Here is a 20,201-nt window from a genome sequence, read left to right as displayed (position 1 = left end):
CGCACATGCTATCAAAATAAATAAATAAACTTAAAAAAAAAAGTCAGTGTGATCACAGAGGGATCTCTTTAGTGCTGGATGGGTGGTCTCAGTAGTTTCAGAAGATGGTATTCTCTGAAAGGTCGCCAGAAAAGGGAATGTGACAGCCACATGGCAAATCATACTAAGACAAAAAGGAGATCAGGGCACCATGGCCTCTAGACTAAGGGATCCTTCTGAGTGCCGAATGGGCAGTCAACATCCTGTACAGCGTTTTATGCTGTTATCAAGTTTAAAAAATGTATTCACTTTTAAAATTTACATAAAGTAAAATCCATGCTGTATCATTTACTAACCAGGTACAGGTGTTTCTGACAATAAATATTAGAACTGTTTGATTTACCAATAACAAGCCTATGGTATTAACCCACCACCACATTACAGATATGAACTGAATGAGGACAGAAGTCTAAATTGCAAAATAAATTAACCAACAAAGAAAGAGCACTTAAGAGTTTCAAAAGCACTTAAGATCTGAAAGAACGACATGAACCACAGTCAGCTACTTAATAATCTCATCATTTCTACATATATTTTAAGTGATAAAAACGACACCTGTGGCAGATGCTTGCCTGGGAATAACACTGGAAACCTTTCTGTTCATGTGGAGAGCAAGAGACTACAGAACAGACACAGGAAAAGTAAGTCTTGTTGTTGGAACTAAACTGTTTAGTGAAGCCTGACACAGTCAAGTCTCTCCTGACAGAAGCTGTAAATAAACCCAAATAGTGAGTGCTATGGTAAAAAAAAAAAAAAAAAAAAAAAAAAAAAAAAAGGTAGACTACATGTAGAAGAAAAGAAGACTAATTTCAGAGAGTGACAAACTTATTACTGGTCCTCAACTGTAAAGAATGAAAAATGGAAAACAAACAAACACTGGGAGAGGTTATCCAGGGGAATAGGAAAGACCTTGGACCTAAAACATACAATTTTTGCATAATTCTTTCCCTATCATCAAAAAACCCCTCTTTTTACTCTAGAATGAGAAAAATTAATCTTGTAATTCTTTCTCAATTATTTTCATTCCAGAAATCATAAAGAAAAAGTTAATTAAAATCTAGACTAAATGTTCTGGACTTGTCAGAAATTCCTCAAGTAAGGGAAAGAAAAAAAGTCTTTGAATCATTCCTTGGGTAAACTCTTCTGAGTAAAAGACACACTCCCATGTGAGTAAAGAATGGTGTTTGTTTATACTGAGGGTCTGCTTCACTTTTCAATTTCTTATTTGTGTTTTCTGAGCTTTTCACTGGCAACAACAGAACACATGCATTGCTTCAACAGCTTTCCCCAATTCCCTAAACAGCATCAGATGCCAAAAACTTGCTTTACGGGAGAAAAATACCTCTAATACAATTTGCTATATTCTAAACTCAGAAAGACATTAATTGATTTTAGTGGAGGAAGAGGTCAGTTTTGGGAGAATGTAGAAATTGAGAAGTACTGATCTACACCATGTCATTTTCTTATTAGTGTTTCCCTAGAACAACAACAACAACAACAACAACAACAACAACAACAATCAATCACTGGTGATCTCTAAAAAGGAAAACCTCAAAATGCCATTTTCTAAAAAGTAAATTGAAGGGAATTTTCATCATGGCTTAATATATACAATAGCTTTATAATGAGATCAACTTCCAAACCAGTAAATTAGAGGTTATTATTGCAGGGACAGCAATAGACTTTACAGCAGAAAACTTGTAGCAACAGCTAATACCCATGTCCAGATTTATATTAATTAAGGGGCAATAAATATGCACAGGGAAATGCTAAGTAGAAGCAGGTCAAAGCCAGGGCTACACATTGAGGTCATGTGTTTAAATTTACACCAAAATTATAATGAGACATACTTAACTGACAAATATACTTTGCTAAGTCCCATCAATTTTGAGTTTGCAGAGCAAGGAGCCTCAAATGAAAACTAAACACTTATCTTTAAAGGATAGTTGATTTAAGAGAAATTTAATAAGCAAGAAAAAAACTGAAGATATTTCCATTTTGAAAAAAAGAAAAGCCAATACTGAGACATTATCAAGGAGTACATCTAGACCTTTTCTTCACCTTTAAGATATCCTAGCTCCACCATGAAAACTACGAATATGAAAACTACAAATATGCAACATAGCCAGAGTTCCCTAAATGCAAATCAATACCTATACAAATCGATGGCTTCTTTGTCTAGTATAATTATAAATTTAAATAGCCTTTCCAGAGAATTAAACAAGCTAATGGAGAGCTCCATTAACAGTAAACTTTCACTTAAAAACTTTCACCAAATTGGACACAAGATTATTTTGAACTCAGATATGAATCCCAACTCTAAGCTATCCACAATCCTATGAATGCGAATCCACCAAGAGGATGCTTTTCCTGCAGGAACGGAACCATTTTGAGTAAGGCTAAAATTAAAATACACCAGCCCTATCAGACCCTTGATTCGATAAAAATGTATATATTCCTCAGGTAGAGGAATCCTTTATAGAGGACAAGGGGTGGCTGGTGCCTCTTCCCCAGTGTAGCTGAGTGATCTTTTCTAGAGCTTTTCTTTTTTTTTTTTTTTAAATTTTTTTAACGTTTATTTATTTTTGAGACAGAGACAGAGCATGAACGGGGGAGGGTCAGAGAGAGAGGGAGACACAGAATCCGAAACAGGCTCCAGGCTCCGAGCTGTCAGCACAGAGCCCGACTCGGGGCTCAAACTCACATACCGCAAGATCATGACCTGAGCCGAAGTTGGATGCTTCACCGACTGAGCCACCCAGGCGCCCCTAGAGCTTTTCTTATAAAAATCTAATGGTGGTACCCAACGCTAGATAAAGACATCTCCTCTAGGTCTCCATTTGTCCTAACTTGCCTTATGTATTTGAATTAGACTGTGTATGACCATGCTTCCATCACGGGAGCCAGTCTAGACAAGAAAGTCAGTCACTGGAGTACGTGTGTGGGCACAGTTCTCTGAATAAAAGGTGATGCACACCTCACTAACGTGAGCGGCTGCCCCATAAGGCACTACCTACCCCCGCCTACAGGCACACAGCTATGTAGGCTTTTTATAGGCTGTGCTAGGTATGTGAGTATCGCAAAAAATATGGCTTATTTGGGGGAAATGCTCTCAGAGGGAAGGCATTGCTGAATTAGGGGGAAAATATCCTTGTATTTTCAAGAAAAGATAAATTTAAAAAACTGATTTTTATTAAAAAAATAAATTCATTATTCAAACTTATAAATGCTTTACCTGGCAACAGGTTTCTCCATAGGCTACTCGTTTAAGTAGGAAGTTATTCAAATATATCTAAAACATTTTGATTTATGATTTCTTTCCAGGAACACTACCTATTGTGGAAAGAAATATGCCTGTAGTTTAAAGGAACTCCTATACTGCTTATTATGCAAATTCCTCACCAATATGACATAATCAAAAATTCAACACCCATAAGCCCCAGGATCTCTTAAAGGACAAAAATAAGAAGGAAAAAAGAAAGAAGTTATCGCTGTTGTGTAGGAATAATTAGTCTGACATGTCAGAAGCATCCTTTTTTTAAAAAAGAAGAATTACTGTGGGGTGCCTGAGTGGCTCAGTCAGTTAAGCATCTGACTCTTGATTTCGGCTCAGGTCATGATTTCACGGTTCCTGAGATTGAGTCCCACGCTGGGCTCTGTGCTGGCAGCATGGAGCCTGCTTGGGATTCTCTCTTTTCCCCCCTCACTCTACCCCTGTCCTCCCCTCTCTCTCAAAATAAATAAATACACTTAAAAAATAATTAAGAATTATTTTGAGTGCTGTTACTGGAAGCACTTTACCCAGGCCAAATACAGAATGGAAGGCTGTAAGTAAGGAAAGTAAGGAAATATAAAGATAACTGCCTGGTAATTGAGGGTCTCAGACTCAGACATTGGTAGGGTTACATTAATTCTTCGTATTTTCATAATTACAACATTTCTCCCAAGACACAATATGATCTCAAATATCTAAATTAAAAAGGCAACATGTTATTCAATCATCCAGATTTTTTGTCCATGCAAATAAATTTCTGGACAGTTAAGAGGATTTTTATTATGTTGTTTCAGAACTCTTAAATTTCCATATTAAAACACTATAGTGCATTGTTACAATTTCAAATATATATTATTTAACTGTTTTGTTTAAAATCATTTCTCCTTAAAAAGAAAACCAAACTTTACCAGTAACCTACTTTCCAAAAAACACATACTGTACCCTTGAGTAACAAATATTAACAGTAATTCGAATGCAGAGACCTATTCTGAAGTTTACTGTATTATCTCTTTTAAAAAGGGTTGCCATGAAAATTAACAGTGTCAAGCAACATTATCTAAGAATATTTAGCCTGTCTGAAAGAAGGCCTAGATAACCTGTAAAAAATACCTAAACCCTAAATAAAGGTAAGTTTTGAGGCTGAGTGAGGAATACATTAGGGCTCATTATAACCATTTTCTCTATTTTATTTATGTGAAAAACCCACTTCATTCCTGTCCTTGGTAAAGCAGAGTCTAAGGCCATGTAGTTTAAACATTTCACTAGTATTTCCTACATGTGCTTAATAGGTCTTCACTCATTTAAAATTTCCTACAATTATTAAAAAATTTTATCTGACATCCTAATTATACTGAATTGGTGAGATTTTACTCCTGTTATAGGACAAGCCAATCAGAATCTCACAAAGGATAAGCGGACAGCTCTATAATGGTAAAAAAACAAAACAAAACCAGGAAAGATATTATAGATTGCTACCCTAGGGATTCATCTTCCTGCTTTAACCATGCTGGAAGCACAGTTATTACCTGGTTCAGAGCTACTTCCTGGGTCAGAGGTAAGGAAACAAGTGAGAAAAACGAACATAGGCATCATAAATACACGGTTGTATTTTCTTCTTTACTCAAGGAGAGTGATTTCTCCAATGGGTCTTTCCTTTAGATCAGAGATGAAGGTAAAACTTTACAGGCATATTTTGAATGCAACTCAGATATCTGCAAATAAGGTATAGTTTTTACCATCTTTAAAAGAATCAAACCTACGAAGCAGATATATTTAACTGAGAAAAGTAATAAAGTTTTTGTAAAGGTCAGCATTTCTGGACAACATGTCAAAAAAATAATAAACAGGTAATATTCCTTTTTTTTTTTTTTTGGTAATATTCTTTTAGACTAGGCAAACTGGATGTTCAGGAAGGATATAAAACTGATGGCTATGTTAAATAAAGATTTGCCTACACAAAGCAAAAATATCAAGGGCTGATTAGGACACTTGCTTTGTCATGGAATCATCACTCCCCTACACAGTGAAGCCACCAATCCTTTCCAGACAACTCTGACTCAAGTTCTCTTTCCTTGTTTCACTACCTGGCAATCTAAAACCTAAACCCATGATCAAATAATTTTAGCTTTCTTTTCTCATTCTGTGTTTTTTAGAAAATCATTCTTTTTTTTTTTTAAAGTTTTAAATGTTTATTCACTTTTGAGAGACAGAGAGAGACAAAGCATGAGTGGGGGAGGGACAGAGAGACCCAGAATCCGAAGCAGGCTCCAGGCTCTGAGCCGTCAGCAAAGAGCCCTACACGGGGCTCGAACTCATGGACTGCGAGATCATGACCGGAGCAATAGTCCGAAGCTTAACCGACTGAGCCACTCAGGTGCCCCTCATTCTTTTTTTTTTTTTTTAAATGTTAATTACTTATTTTGAGAGAGACAGAGAGAGACAAGGTGAGCAGGGGAGGGGCAGAGAGAGAGAATCCCAAGCAGGCTCCATGTTCAGTGCTGCTCACAAACTCAGCTGAAATCAAGAATTGGACGCTTAACTGACAGAGCCACGCAGGTGCTCCTTGAAAATCATTTTTGATAAAGGACCATAAAATAGGATCTTTTAGTTTACATTGTTATACACTAGTATCCCTTGTAACACAACTAAAAAGTTCCTTTTTACAGAATGACAAGGTAAGGAAACACATTTATAAATATACAGGTAAACAGAATTGATACTTTTAAAAAAAAAAACACCCAAATTTTTGATGGTACAGAATCACTTCTGTGAAATTTTTTTTGAAAATGTTTATTTATTTTGGAGAGTGAGTGACCATGAGTGGGGGAGGGGCAGAGAGACAGGGAGACACAGAATCCAAAGCAGGCTCCAGGCTCTGAGCTGTCTGCAAAGAGCTCGACGTGGGGCTTGAACTTATGAACCATGAGATCGTGACCTGAGCCAAAGCTGGACACAACTGACTGAGCCACCCAGGTACCCAAAAACTTCTTTAATGCACAAAACAGAAATGTTCTTCTCCATTTAATGATGTGTATTCCTGATTTTATTCATCCTTGCAACGAATCCTCGGTTCTTCTAGGACCTTCACACCATGGAAGGCCTATTTCCAAACAGATCCGAGGGAGTCTATGGGAACCTGTAGTGCATGAGGGGTCAGTGTCCCAGGATTCTGTAGATAATATGGAGTTGGAACCCAAAGTCCTTTATACATTTCTTGGACTTTATGTACCCTCCTGGTTTTTAAAATATCGGGTAGATTGACTATCTACATAGAGCTATAGCTTTCCTTTACATAAGGTGTCAGAGAAGTTACAGGACTATGGATTACAGCCTATCTATATCCATATTTGGAAGTACCAATTACAAGGACTTTTGGAATTTATCATGTGACATTCTAGAGGAGAGCCAATTCTTCACAAAGAAAACAGCTTTAAGTTAGCTGTATGTCGTACCGTATATTTCTACTTTATAAATTTTCTCACTTTTAAAAAAAGTCATAGGCATTAGGAGAAACCTTAGGTCTATGTATCCATAGTTAATACCTCCTACAGAAAAAAAAATGTTTTTTGCATTCCTGCTAAGATAGCTGGGCTTGAAAACAGGTAGGCTTATCATTTTTACAGCTTTATCTTAATTTCAGTTAAAGAAATTGTTCTTTGCCAGTTCTCAAGTGTAGCAGAGTAGAATGAGTAGAAGCCAAGTTCACGCTGCTATAGCAGGCAGTAGAATCCTTTTAAAAGTCTGTTTATATACCTTTCATCAGTGTAATAGCTCACAAACTTAGTGTAAATAATCTACACAAATATGCCTGTGTTGAAACAATTAATTCTACTTTATGGTCCCCACCCTCTAGTAGTCATTACCAATTATAACATTTTAATGGTTAGTAACACAATTTATTATCCAATCATAACCAGGTCAAAGACAAGCGATTAATAACAATCAAAGTTAAGGTATATGAGACAATTTATGGATAAGGATTGTATTTATCAATTGTTTGAAAACTGGGCTGTAAGTGATCTGAAACAAAGGGCTAAGAAGTTGGAGAATAAGGAAGGAGCCATTCTCCGACCTTTTATAGAACACTATAAAAGAGCCACTGGGAGCAAATTCCTCTTTCCATTTGCTCAGTCCATTTGAGAAGAATAAAGCTCTTACCAATGACGCTGCAGCTGTGCTCACCCTCGACTTAATCACTGTGTAAGGCTGAGGGTTAATTAGCGCCATTCTTAGTTCTATTTGCTGTTTTAATAAAAGATACGCATAAATCTAAGACGGGGAGTAACTGATACTTGATTTTTATTTGGAAGGTGCTGGGGGGAGGGGGAAGAGCTCATCCATCTTGGGCATTGATGTTTGTGGGTGTGCTCAGAGCATTTTCATTTGACCTGGCCTATACGGTTCTGCCTGTTTGAAGAGTGGCGGACAAAGACTTCATGGTTGTGTGAATGCAGGACCCTGATGGCCCAGGCTGAACCACGAGGCAGTCTTTAGTTGGAAGGCAAATGATAGGGAATGAAATACAGAGGGTGAGGGTCAGGGCCCAAACGATTCTCCCACAGAGCAAAAGGACCAAATCACACGCCTTTTACAGACTACACTGCTGCTCATCTTCGGCAGTTACGAGGAAATCCTTATCATGGAAAACTTCAGACATATTCAAAAGTAGACAAACGAGTATAAGGAAGCCCCGCCCCCCCAGTGTGCTCATCACTCATCATTCAACGATTACAATGGTCGATCTCATATCCTCCACATCCTTATCTACTTCCAATCTAATCTTTCTGGATTATTTTGAAGCAAATTCTAGATATCAAAGGACTTTATTGCAAGTAGTTCCTTATCTCTAAAAGGTAAGGATATGTAAAAAATTCATGACAGTTCTGTTTTACCATGCCTAAAAATTTCTGGCAGTAATTCCTTAATATCAAAAGCTCATTTTCAAATTTCCAATTATCCCATAAAAGCCATACATTTGGGGGATAATTTTTAAATGATACAGTATCAGAATTACATTCCGAATAAAACAAGCTTATAACACTTTAGATAGCAACAGCAATAGAGCAGGAAAGTCGAACTGAGGTTAAAAAAAATAATGCCAGATAACATCCAGATTGATATACTTTTCAGGGAAAAAAAAGAGGAAAAAAGATTAGAAATACTTCTGAAAGTTACTCTGTAAATAAAGCATCTGATACAGGAAAACCGTTGACCTCCTTGTTTTATTTCATAATTGTCAGTGTTCTCAGGATAGTTCATTTCTTATGAGGGAAAACACCCATTATTTTTAGGTCTGAAGACCATAAGACAAGCATATTTGAAACAATAACCAGACTTCATATAAAGAATATGATAAACATCTAAGAGTTTAAAAAAACAACCACAAAATAGCACAAACAAACTTCAAAAGACACAATCAAACAGAACAGAGCTTAAATTTTGTATATGCTTGAGAAGAGAGTATTGACAGCTAAGAGCATTCCATGAAAGATGGAAATCTGATTAGTACTCTAAATGACAGCAATTCCTGGGTTAAATCATGTTCCCCAAGGAGGACTAAACTCCGGGAGCTTGGAAGGCCAGTGTGGGCCTTTGGAGCTTATCAACTTCTACTCCTTTCTGCTGCCATTCTGTTCCTCAGCAGTGTGACACAGACAGACTGGCAGCCAGGTAGAGTCTGACAAATAAGAGTGCTCTGGCAGGCTCAATGAACACCACTGTGAAGTGTGAACAGCCCTATCAAGGCCAGCAGTTAGACCTACCTAGACCGTTGCACTGGGAACAGAATGATTATCACCGGTGCACCCGTCAACTGGCTGGTGACTGTTGGACATTTTGCCACCCGCGAGATAATCCTTCCTAGGAAATAATGCAATAGGGACTACTAATTCAAGGTTAGGCTTTTTCCAGAGTTTAAACCCAAGAGTGTCAGTGCTGAGGTGGTGGTGTTTAGAGATTATTCAATACTCTCTTCTCTCAGTTAAACTCAACTGAGTAGGTATTTGTCAGCCATTGAATGTATGCCCATGTGGAGTCCTAAGTACCCTGGGAAATGACATGAACAACAGCCCATGACTGTTTACAGAGGGCTTGCATGTGTACCTCACAGGAATCCCGTGATTTAGGTAGGGCTGATGGTTATCTCTGTTTTGTAAATGAAACGGAGTCTGGGGAAAGTGAAGCGCCCAGAACAAGTCGCACAACTAATTAACAGTGGAGCTGGTATTAAAATCTGTATCTGTGGACTATAAATACCATGCTGTAAGGATGTAGAGCCCCACCCTCGAACATTTAAAATTTATTTCTGAATAGACCAAAAATTCTTTAAGAGACAAATGTAAATTATGAGAAGAGTATGAAAAAGATTAAAAAAGTAAGTTTATGTGGAGAGAAGGTGAGAAAAGCACTTTGAAAATTGGCGCAAAACCTTATGCAAAACCTACTTCAGAGCTGACAGCATTTCTGGTGTTAAACTAGCTCTACAGATTTAGTATAGGAAAATCATATTTATTTGTATTCTATCAAACTTATAATTGTGGTAATTTGAAGATAGGTTAGGTTGAAGTTTAACTTAAATCTGGGGGAAAAAAAATCTACACATTGGAAGTGTACCAGAAAAGGGTATGAAGTAAACCCATTAAACAAAAGAAAGGCCATTGTGACTTAAAAACTCTTTTTAAGACTCTAGAAGTGTGAACACATGTATCGATGATGTGCCAATTAGGAAATTTTTGTATATGTCTTAAAGTACAAACATTTAGTTGGTTGCCACGTATTTTACAAACAATAGTCTATTCTTAGATCAGATGAGCTGTATGTAGTTGATCAAACTTAAGGCTTAATCTTTAGGCGTATTCTTTACTTTTTCTTTATCCCTTACACTTATCCTTACTACCAATATTATTGTTTTCAAAATCTATTTATTTTATTTATGTGATTTTGCTTTAGCCAGGGGTGATTTTACTTTTCTTGTTTTGTAGCATATACGTGTAACTTTCTGAGACACAGCAAAAGAAAACTCTAGTGAAGAGAAATATTTTTGATTGCTGAGAAAAGGCTTTGGTGGGATGAATGTATTCCTCTAAGCGGCGATTACCTGTACAGAGAAGAGCTTCCCACATACAAGCTGATTCAGGGGGACAGGACCATTTCAACTGACTGGGAGACGGAACAGGCCTGGCTATGGCTGAGTAAGGAACGCCTCTCGGCACGGAGCTTTCTAAGTGTGCAGTTACATCTTACCCATGTGGAAGAAGGAAGGACTTCTTACTCGTCTAGCGTTCAGAAGGGCCTCATGAATAGTATGGCCTCAAAAGTTTCTTCTCTCCCCCTAGTTTTACTGAGATATAACTGACACCTAACACTAGAAGTTTTAGGTGTAATGATCTCATGTCAAAAGTTTCTTGTATGGGTGACTTACTTCTCAAGATAAGTTTTTTTTTCTTAAAAAACCACTCCCTCTAAATTTCAGCAAAGCCCAGAAGTACTCTGTTGGGAGAGGGGAGACAGATAAAGTTCCCTGTTCCAACATTTCCAGGAGGACCACTGGGCTTAAGCCTCTATCACACAAAAAATGTCTTCTTATGACATTACCTCCAAATGAAGTTACACACAGTCATACAGACAAATGGGATTGAAATAGTAATAAGGAGAAAAAACACAGTATTTGTCATTCAGTTTTAAATTAGTGCAGCATTAATGAACTTCGCTATCTGGGGTAAAAGTATGAAATAATTTAAAAAGTATTTTATAATGATCTTGCATAATTATATTTTATGTTTCTTTTGTTGGAAGTATTTTTATATATCCTTATTTTTAAAGTTTTAAAAATTGAACAGATTGTAAATTCTTCATGTTTTATAAACCAGACAGGAGCTTAAGAGAGACCCTGATTCCCCTTTGTCATTTCTCTCTTGTCTAAAACTTCAATTATCTAGTGAATAAAGTTTATTCCTGAATGTGGAAGACAGAATCTTATAAAATATTAACACTACTAATTAAATACTCAAAGAAGAATTTCTCATTAAAAACATAAATGAAAACTCTGTAGCTACTTTAGGTTTTTGTAGCTTCCAAAATAAACCCAGGTACGTAAAAATTTGGCAGTTGGGTTTGTCTGTTAGTTAAAAGGAGTTGGTCAAACACATAATCATACATCTGCGACGACACAGAAAGTAAAAACTTTCAGCATTAAGCACACCAGCAAGCCACAAAGGTTTCGTCATAAACTCTCTTTAGTTTTCCTGGGAAGTTGTATTTCCTAGTTGAGGACCATTCAGCTTTTTTGTTCTATTAGCTTGAAAGGACGCATGGTTATTAAAATGCCAACAAGGTCATGTCTGCGTGGTGCTGCTTGGTTGTTATCAGATTTTAATAGCCCACATTTCTCAAATTAACATCTTCTGGTAGGCATCTAATTAAAGATTAAGCTATTCAATTTGAATTTTTATTATTATTTGCCAGCAGAATGTAATGCATTCTGTAAAAGCACTTCCCTATCCAAAATGATTTTTCATTAATTTTTATCACATTGTGCTTTTTCCTTCTTGGCAAATAATAGGTCTCAAAAAGACTAATGAGAAGACCCAATTTAAAAAGAAAGCAGTTAGATATTATGGAAATTTAAAATCAATAGTAATAACAGTAGTTACAGTGGTGGTGGTGGTAGTAAAGTAAACAATTTCCTAAGGTCTGACATTGAAGTCTTTAATAGACTTGAATTCAATATTGGATTAAGTCTCTTACCAGGGTTGCAATCGGTAAGAAGTGAGCAGATGGAGAGGAGAACTTTAGAAATGGTTAGGGCTGGACTCCAGTTGTCCTTTAGGATGTCCAGACAGATGACGCCCTGGCTGTTAATATTACAGTGATAGATTCTTGTCCGGAAAGTAACCTAGAAGAAAATGTAATGTTATTATAAATAGACATACTTTTTATTAGACAAAATAATCCAAGGGTCACTGGTAGAACCATATACTTAATTATTCCTTAGGCACCTGAGAAGCATCAAGAAACAAAATCATTATCTTAGAACTTGTTATTCTGGGCACAGAGAACTAAATAACCCCCAACAGCAAAATCATATCCTTTTGCTTTTGATGAAGAGTGCTATCGATTAGCTAGTGTTCTGGGGACTGAATTTGCTCTTGGTATAAGTGTAGGAATGTTCGTAAGAGAAAAACTAGCTGTGGCTTCTAAAAACATTTCAAAGGGGTGCCTGGGTGGCTCAGTCAATTGAGCACAGGACTCTTGATTTCGGCTCAGGTCATGATCCCAGGGTCATGGGATCGAGCCTCACATTGGGCTCTGTGCTGAGTGTGGAGCCTGCTTCAGATTCTCTCTCTCCCTCTGTCCCTCTCCCCCACTCACGCATGCCTGCTTTCTCTCTCTAAAATAAAAGTAACATTTCAAAGAAAAAATAAATTTCAAAAATAAAAATTTCAAAAGAAACTTGGAGTCCAGTTGTTTTAAGGATTTTGTGTATTTTGAAGTTCAAAATAGCATGGGAACACTATAAAAAGGACATAAATATTCTTTTCTGTCATGGTTTAAAAACACAAATTAGGCATGCATGTAAATAATATACCTAGTTTACAAAAAACTGTATTAGTTACAATTTATGAACCTTTTTCTCCTTAAATTCTATATTTTAATGTAATATTAGTGTAGTCTCTCTTCCCTATAACAGTTACATCACCACTGCACGTCATTTAGGTATAATTTTGAAACATGTTTATAACATTTTTCAAGAACTTAATTAAAAAGCTAAGTCTAAATCAGTTTTGTAACTCTGGTAAAACTCTGTTTGCTAAAAGTCTTATGTAAGCAACAATAAGATCTTAATGTTATTCATTAATATCATGTTTATAAACGTTCTCAAATTTATAAGTTGAAATATAAAAAAAAAAAAAACCCTTAGTGTTTTAAAGACCAATCTTTTGGTCCCCTAAATTAAAAATGGCTCTGAACCAAAAACTACGTGGCAGATTTCTGTATGTGTTGCTACCTCCCAGGGTATCCAGCATCTGCTCAAACATCACATTTACTTAATTCATATAGTATCAAGACTCACAAAGGACAGATCCCGTCTTCTGTAATTATTAGACAACACAGTACCATTTTCAGGCTAGATCAGTATTCCTAATAAGAACTGTCCTAGTAACATGCTGGACCTTATAGATAACCTTGACATCCCTTCCACACAAACACATTCCAAACACCTCCCAGTGCTGAAGAAAACATAAGTAACATTTAAAAAAATACATAGCTTAATTTTCACAGAAATCCCCAGAGGCCAGAACTGAAAACCAAAAATTACAGTAAGCACATGAGCTGGCAGTGTCGTTGCCAGGGGCAGGACTTGGGTAAGAGGGAGGGGGTGAAGGACAGTACCCAGTCTAGATTAAAATGGAGGCTTGGGTTTTGATGCTCTCATGGAAAAAGGTGAAACCTAAGGTCTGCATGTGGCAAGAGGTTGGGATTGAGAGCCCTTACATAAATTAGAACACTTGGGCAGCTAGTCTTTTAGTGAGTGGATGGACTTGAAAAGATAATGCCTTCTGGGAGACACAGCAAAGACACTTGCTGGAGAAAGCCTGGGCTCTGGTGGGGAGAAAAATGTATCCCCTGAGAATTCTAAATCCTCAGCACATAAACTATGCAAACACCAACCGAAAGAGAGCCTAAATGGCTATATTACTATCAGATCAAATAGATGTTTAAGGTAAAATGCAGAAAGATAATCAATGCATTAGGATAGAATGAACAATTCATCAGAAAAACGTAACAATTCTGGATCTGCTGTACCTAACAAGACACCCAAAAATATAAGAAGTGAAACTCAGCAGAATTGTAAGGAGAAAAATGAGACATCTACAATCAGAGGGACATTTCGCTGCAGGAACTGAGGTCACGCAGATGAAAGAGAATGTAGTAAGGATGCTGAAAATATGAAAACCAATTTAACAAAATCAAGGGATTGAAGATAAAATTCCACACTCAACAAAGAATATATATTCTTTTCCAAGCATATAAGAAACATTTATAAATACTGATCACATGCTAAGCCACAAAGGAAGCTTAACATATCTCAAAGAATTATTAAGACCATAAAGATCCCCTATCAAATGTTTGGGAAACTGAAAAGCACATTTTTCAAATAATTCTTGGATCAAAAAAAAAAAATAAGTTACATTTATAACTAAATGACAATGAAATGTTGGACTGTCAATACAAACTTTGTGATTTGGCTAAAACAGTTATCAAAGGGAAATCTATAGTTTCAAATACACAAATTAGAAAGGAAGAAAGACATTTAGTAAGTGTTTAAGGAAGGAAAAAGAACAGAGTTAATCCCATAAAAGTAGAAAGAAATAAAGACATGAGAAGAATTGAATGAAATAGAGTATACCTGGTAATAATAAAATTCTGCAGAGGCGTATCCCTTTAAGTGCTAGATGAAAATACAGAATATTTTTATGATCCAATGTAAATGATGAGTGGCTTTTATATACAATGTTTTAAAAACCTATCAGATACTGACTGGCTATTCCGAGCCAGTTAATTCTCAAAAAAACACAAAGAGGTAAGTAGTATTATTGTAGCCACTTAAAAATTTTTTTTTCAACGTTTATTTATTTTTGGGACAGAGACAGACAGAGCATGAACGGGGGAGGGGCAGAGAGAGAGGGAGACACAGAATCAGAAACAGGCTCCAGGCTCTGAGCCATCAGCCCAGAGCCTGACGCGGGGCTCGAACTCACGGACCGCGAGATCGTGACCTGGCTGAAGTCGGACGCTTAACTGCGCCACCCAGGCGCCCCTGTAGCCACTTTTAAAATAAAGAAACTGTAATTCTGTGAGGTGAGGGATGTTAACTAAATTTATTGTGGTAATCATTTTGCAGTACATACATATATCAAATCATTATGCTGTGCACCTAAAATACAGTGCTAAATTTAATTACATCTCAATAAAACTGGAGGAAAAAAAAAATAAATGAAGGCCCAGAAGGGTTAAAGGACTGGCATGTAGTTGCACAGTTGTAAGTGGGGGAGCCAGAATTTAAACACAGCTTTGTTGACCTAAAAGCTCACGCTCTCCTAGTCAGCCTCAATGCCTCTGTTTTTTTTTTAAACTTTTAATTTTGAGATTATTATAGATTCACACTAGGTTGTAAGAAACAATACTGACTGGGGCCCCTGGGTGGCTCAGTCAGTTAAGCGTCCAACTTCAGCTTACATCATGATCTCATGGTCCTGAGTTTGAGGCTCTGTGTGGATAGGGCAGAGCCTGGAGCCTGCTTCGGATTCTGACTCTCTCTCTCTCTCTCTCTCTCTCTCTCTCTCTCTGTGCCCCTCCCCTGCTCATGCTCTGACTCTCTCTCAAAAAGTAAATAAACATTAAAAAAAAAAAACCATACAAAACAATACCAATGGATCACACTATGTTCCTCATCCACTTTTCCCTAATGGTAACATCCTGCATAACTGTAATATCACATCACAGGAAACTCACACTGATACAGTCCATTGACCTTTTCCAGTCCATTGACCTTTTCCATTTATCATCAGTTTTATATGCACTCATGTACACGTGTTTTTATGCAATTTTATCACATGTAGATCTGTATGACCACCATCACAGCCAAGATACAGAACAGTTCCTTCACAAACACTCTTTGTGCTACCATTTAAAGGTCACTTTTCAAACCCTTTCCTTCCTTAATTCTTGACAGCCACTACTCTGTTCCTCATCTCTGTGATTTTGTCATTCAAGAATGTCATATAAGTGGTAACATAGAGGATGTAACTTTCTGAAATTGGCTCTTGTTACTCGCACATTTCCCATGAGATCCATCTAAGTTGTTGTGTGTATCAATAGTTTGTTCCTTCATATTGCGGGGTAGTATTCCATGGTATGGATGTGCCAGTTTGTTGAGCCATTTATCTACTGAAGGACAAATGGATTGTTTCCAGTTTTCAGCTATCACAAGCAAAGCTGTCATGAACACGTGTGTGTGTATTTGTGTGAATGTAAGTTTTCATTTCTCTGAGATAAGATGCCCAAGAGTTGATCGTTGGGTTATATGATAAGCTCATATTTAGTTTTATAAGAAACCGCCATACTTTTTTTCAGGGCAGTTGAACCATCTTACATTCTTACCAGCAGTGTGATCCAGTTTCTCAGCATCCTGGCCAGCATTTAGTGTAGGATGCTTTATTTCAGTCATTCTGATTAGGTGAAGTGGTACCATTGTGGTTTTAATTTGCATTTCCCTAATTGCTAATGATGTTGAGCACTTTTTCACGTGCTTTTTTTTTTTTTTTCTATCTGGCTACTCTCTTTTTTGAGAGAGGATCTTCAGGTTTTTTGCCTGTTTTCTAATCAGGTTGTTTTTACTGTTGACTCTGTTTTAAGTGGAGATATTAAAAGTGAAGTATGGTTGGAAGAAAAATAAAGCATGAGTTTGCAAAGAATCTTGCAGATTTTTTGGACAGAGAATGCTTCACATTTCAATATTTTGCAATACTGATTAAAGGATCTACTTTAGTGATGTTTGTTAGCTTTTGTCCCAACAGATATTCATAAAGAAACCACACTGAATCAAACAGGTAGGCTGATCGTTCCTACATGTGCTAATGCTGCAGGCTCCCACAAATAGCACCTTAAAATATTTTTTTTGTGTGTACAGTTGACGATGTCACATTTCTTCCAGGTGTACAACACAGTGATTCAACACATCTATACATTATGCTCTGCTCACCTCAAGTGTAGCTACCACACAGTGCTGTTACAACTGTCACCATACAATGCTATTTCAGTATCATTGATGACATTCCCTACGCTGTGCCTTTTATTCTGGTGACTTATTCACTCCACAGGTGGAAGCCTGGATCTCCCACTCCCCTTCACCCATTTTGCCTGTCCCCCAACCCCTTTCCTCTGTTAACCATCAATCAGTCTATTCTCTGTATTTATAGGTCTGATTCTGCTTTTGTTTATTCATTTATTTTTTTAGATTGTGCATGTAAGTGAAATCATATGATATTTGTCTTTCTTGGTCTGACTTCCTTCACTAAGCATAATAGCCTCCAGGTCCATCCATGTTGCTGCAAATGCAAGATTGTATCCTTTTTTTAATGGTTAATATTCTATTGTGTGTATCTGTGTGTGTGTGTGTGTGTGTGTGTGTATATACATCGCATCTCCTTTATCCATTCATCTATTAATGGACACTTGGGTTGCATATATTTTTTCAAATTAGTGCTTTCATTTTCTTTGGGTTAATACCCAGTAGTTATTATTAAATCATAAGTATTTCTATTTTTAATTTTTGGAGGAACTTCCATAATGTTTTCCACAGTGGCTGATGATTAGTGATGCTGAGCATCTTGCCACCTGTATGCTTCTTTAGGAAAAGTGTCTACTCAGGTCCTCTAACCATATTTTAATCAGACTGTGTTTTCTGGTTTGTTTTGGTGTTGAGTTATATACATTCTTTATACATTTTGGATATTAACCCTTTATGAGATATATCATTTGCAAATATCTTCTCCCATTCAGTAGGCTGCCTTTTTGTTGGTTGATGGTTTCCTTTGTTGTGCAAAAGCTTTTTATTTTGGTGTAGTCCCAACAGTTTATTTTCCCTTGCCTTAGGAGACGTATCTAGAAAAATGTTGCTGTAGCCAATGTCAATGGAATTACTGCTGTGTTCTCTTCTAGGAGTTTTATGGTTTGGGGTCTCACATTTGGGTCTTTATCTACGAGTTTTACAGTTTCAGGTCTCGCATTTGTGTTTTTATTCTATTTTGAGTTTATTTTTCACAAATACCACTATTTGAATTGGATTAAAAAACTGATGATCCCAGAGTTTTAAGAAGTGTTACATATTTACCTACTGTAAAGTAAACAATAACTTCTTCTGGGTTCCCTTATCACACTCCTACTTCTGCTACCACACTTGCCACAGGACCTCCTGGACCTCCTCATCAAACGGGGAATTACCCATGAAAGTCTCTTCTTTCAACTGATGTCCAGTGCAGTGCTTGGCACATAGAAAGAGTCCATTGTTTGCTGAACAAATGCTAACAAATCACTGGCTAGTGCTCAAAGAGACAAGTATCTTTCTGAGGGGTTGTAACATCTTATTGTTCTTTAGATACAAGAAGATTTTAGAACCATAACTTACAGTAGACTGAAAACTGGAAAACTGTGGAGAATAACCTGAGAAAGCAGGATATATTTTTAATATTTTTGTACCCAAATGTTACTTTACTAAATTGTCCTATAGATTAAAATATTAGTTCAGAAAAGATTTCATATAGGTTAAACCAATAATAAAAAATAATAAATATTTAGTAAGTACTCAATACGTGCCAGGTACTCCAACATAAACATTTTTATTATTGTTATTGCCTATTTAAATAATAAAGAAAATTTAAAAATATGTGGCCTGGTTAGGTCAGCAAAAGTGTTCCATAATCAAGGCAAAACCTTGCTAATGACAGTTCTTGAAACAGTCAGCATTGTCTTCCAGACCCTATCAACAAAACCAGGGGAAATGAGAGACAAGAACACATGCAAACTGATAAAGAATTGTCTGCAGTCCTTTTAGACATTAGTGATGCAGAAATAAAAAATGGTATTTTGAATACTGACAAATATCAAGGGATGTGCACATGTTAGACGATTTTTAGAGGCTAAGAAAGCACTCATCTCCCACCCTCATCCTACAGAAGGCTGCTCGTAACTGACTCAATTTTATAGAAAGCCCATCATGTTATCTTGTTCAGGGGGCTGGACAACAGTACATCCTTCGCTTCACCCTTCTGACAAAAAAACAAATGATAAAAAAAATGACCATAAAGGAATTTCCAGCTCTACTGCAGGGCTTAATTCTCAATGAGTTCTGTGTATCACATAACCTACACCTGCATTTGCATTTATTGCTGTTTTGGAAGCATAGTTCAATACTGATGTTTATAATGATAGCTATCATTCATCAAGGAGAGGTAAAATTATATTGAGAATACTGTTTTCAAAGGCTGGGAAGACAGTGCATTTTAGAACATTTTCCATATATTAAGGAAAATTTTAAAACGATTTGGTTATAGTGATACCGAAAACTTATTTGTCCAGAATGTCTAATTCCAAGATGATTCTGGACAAGAGCGTTTTATTTTTTTTTAAGTTTATTTACTTATTTTGAGAGAGAGAGAGAGAGAGCGTGGGAGGAGCAGAGAGAGAAGGAAAGAGAGAATCCCAAGCAGTTTCCGCAATGTCAGCACAGAGCCTGATGCAGAGCTTGAACCCATGAACCGTGACATCATGACCCGAGCCGAAACCAAGAGTTGGACACTCAACCCACTGAGCCACCCAGGTGCTTCAAGAAGTGTTTTAATTTATGTGTGATATCTAAATGCACACAGAGGCAGGTAGGTGTGTATGTGTGTGGTGGACAGGATACTGGCCTATTCCTCTAAAGATGTCCACATCTCAATCCCTGGAACCTGTGAATATGTTCTTATATGGTAAAAGGGACTTTGCAGGTGTGATTAAGTTAAGGCTCTTGAGATGGGGTGATTATATGGGTGGGCTGGATATAATCACAGGGGCTTTACAAGAGGGAAGCAGGAAGATCAGTAGGGGATGTCAAGGAGTCAGAGTGATGGGGCCATGATCCAAGGAACGTAGTCAGCCTCAAGAAGACAGAAAAGGCAATGAAATAAATTTCCCCTTAAAGCCTCAAAAAGGAACGCAACCCTGCTGACACCTTGGTTTTAGTTTGCTGACATCCAGAACTGAAGGACAGGAAATTCACATTGTTTTAAGCCACCAAATTTGCGTTAACCTGTTAGCAACAGGAAACAATACAACATGTAGTATA

General features: G+C 36.9%; 1 protein-coding gene across 9 annotated transcripts in view; it reads right to left on the bottom strand.

Annotated features, from left to right (window-relative positions):
- Positions 1-20,201, bottom strand: part of LOC101082513 (ubiquitin-conjugating enzyme E2 E2) — a 371,654-nt gene that overhangs the window by 36,109 nt on the left and 315,344 nt on the right. For 6 of the 9 annotated variants that reach the window (XM_023260603.2, XM_045037676.1, XM_023260600.2 and 3 more), the window contains 2 exons: positions 12,059-12,206; positions 9,076-9,172 (listed from right to left, as the gene is read on the bottom strand). In XM_023260603.2, the coding sequence (XP_023116371.1) occupies positions 9,076-9,172; positions 12,059-12,206 (245 nt within the window). Of the gene's footprint in view, positions 1-9,075; positions 9,173-12,058; positions 12,207-20,201 lie in introns of those variants that run through there. The other 3 variants (XM_045037678.1, XM_023260602.2, XR_006585547.1) reach the window with 1 other exon arrangement.

This window comes from Felis catus, chromosome C2 (assembly GCF_018350175.1).
Source record: "Felis catus isolate Fca126 chromosome C2, F.catus_Fca126_mat1.0, whole genome shotgun sequence".
NCBI classification, from domain to species: domain Eukaryota; kingdom Metazoa; phylum Chordata; class Mammalia; order Carnivora; family Felidae; genus Felis; species Felis catus.
The sequence above is the reverse complement of the archived record's forward strand: the minus strand, read 5'-3'. Positions and strand labels throughout refer to the sequence as shown.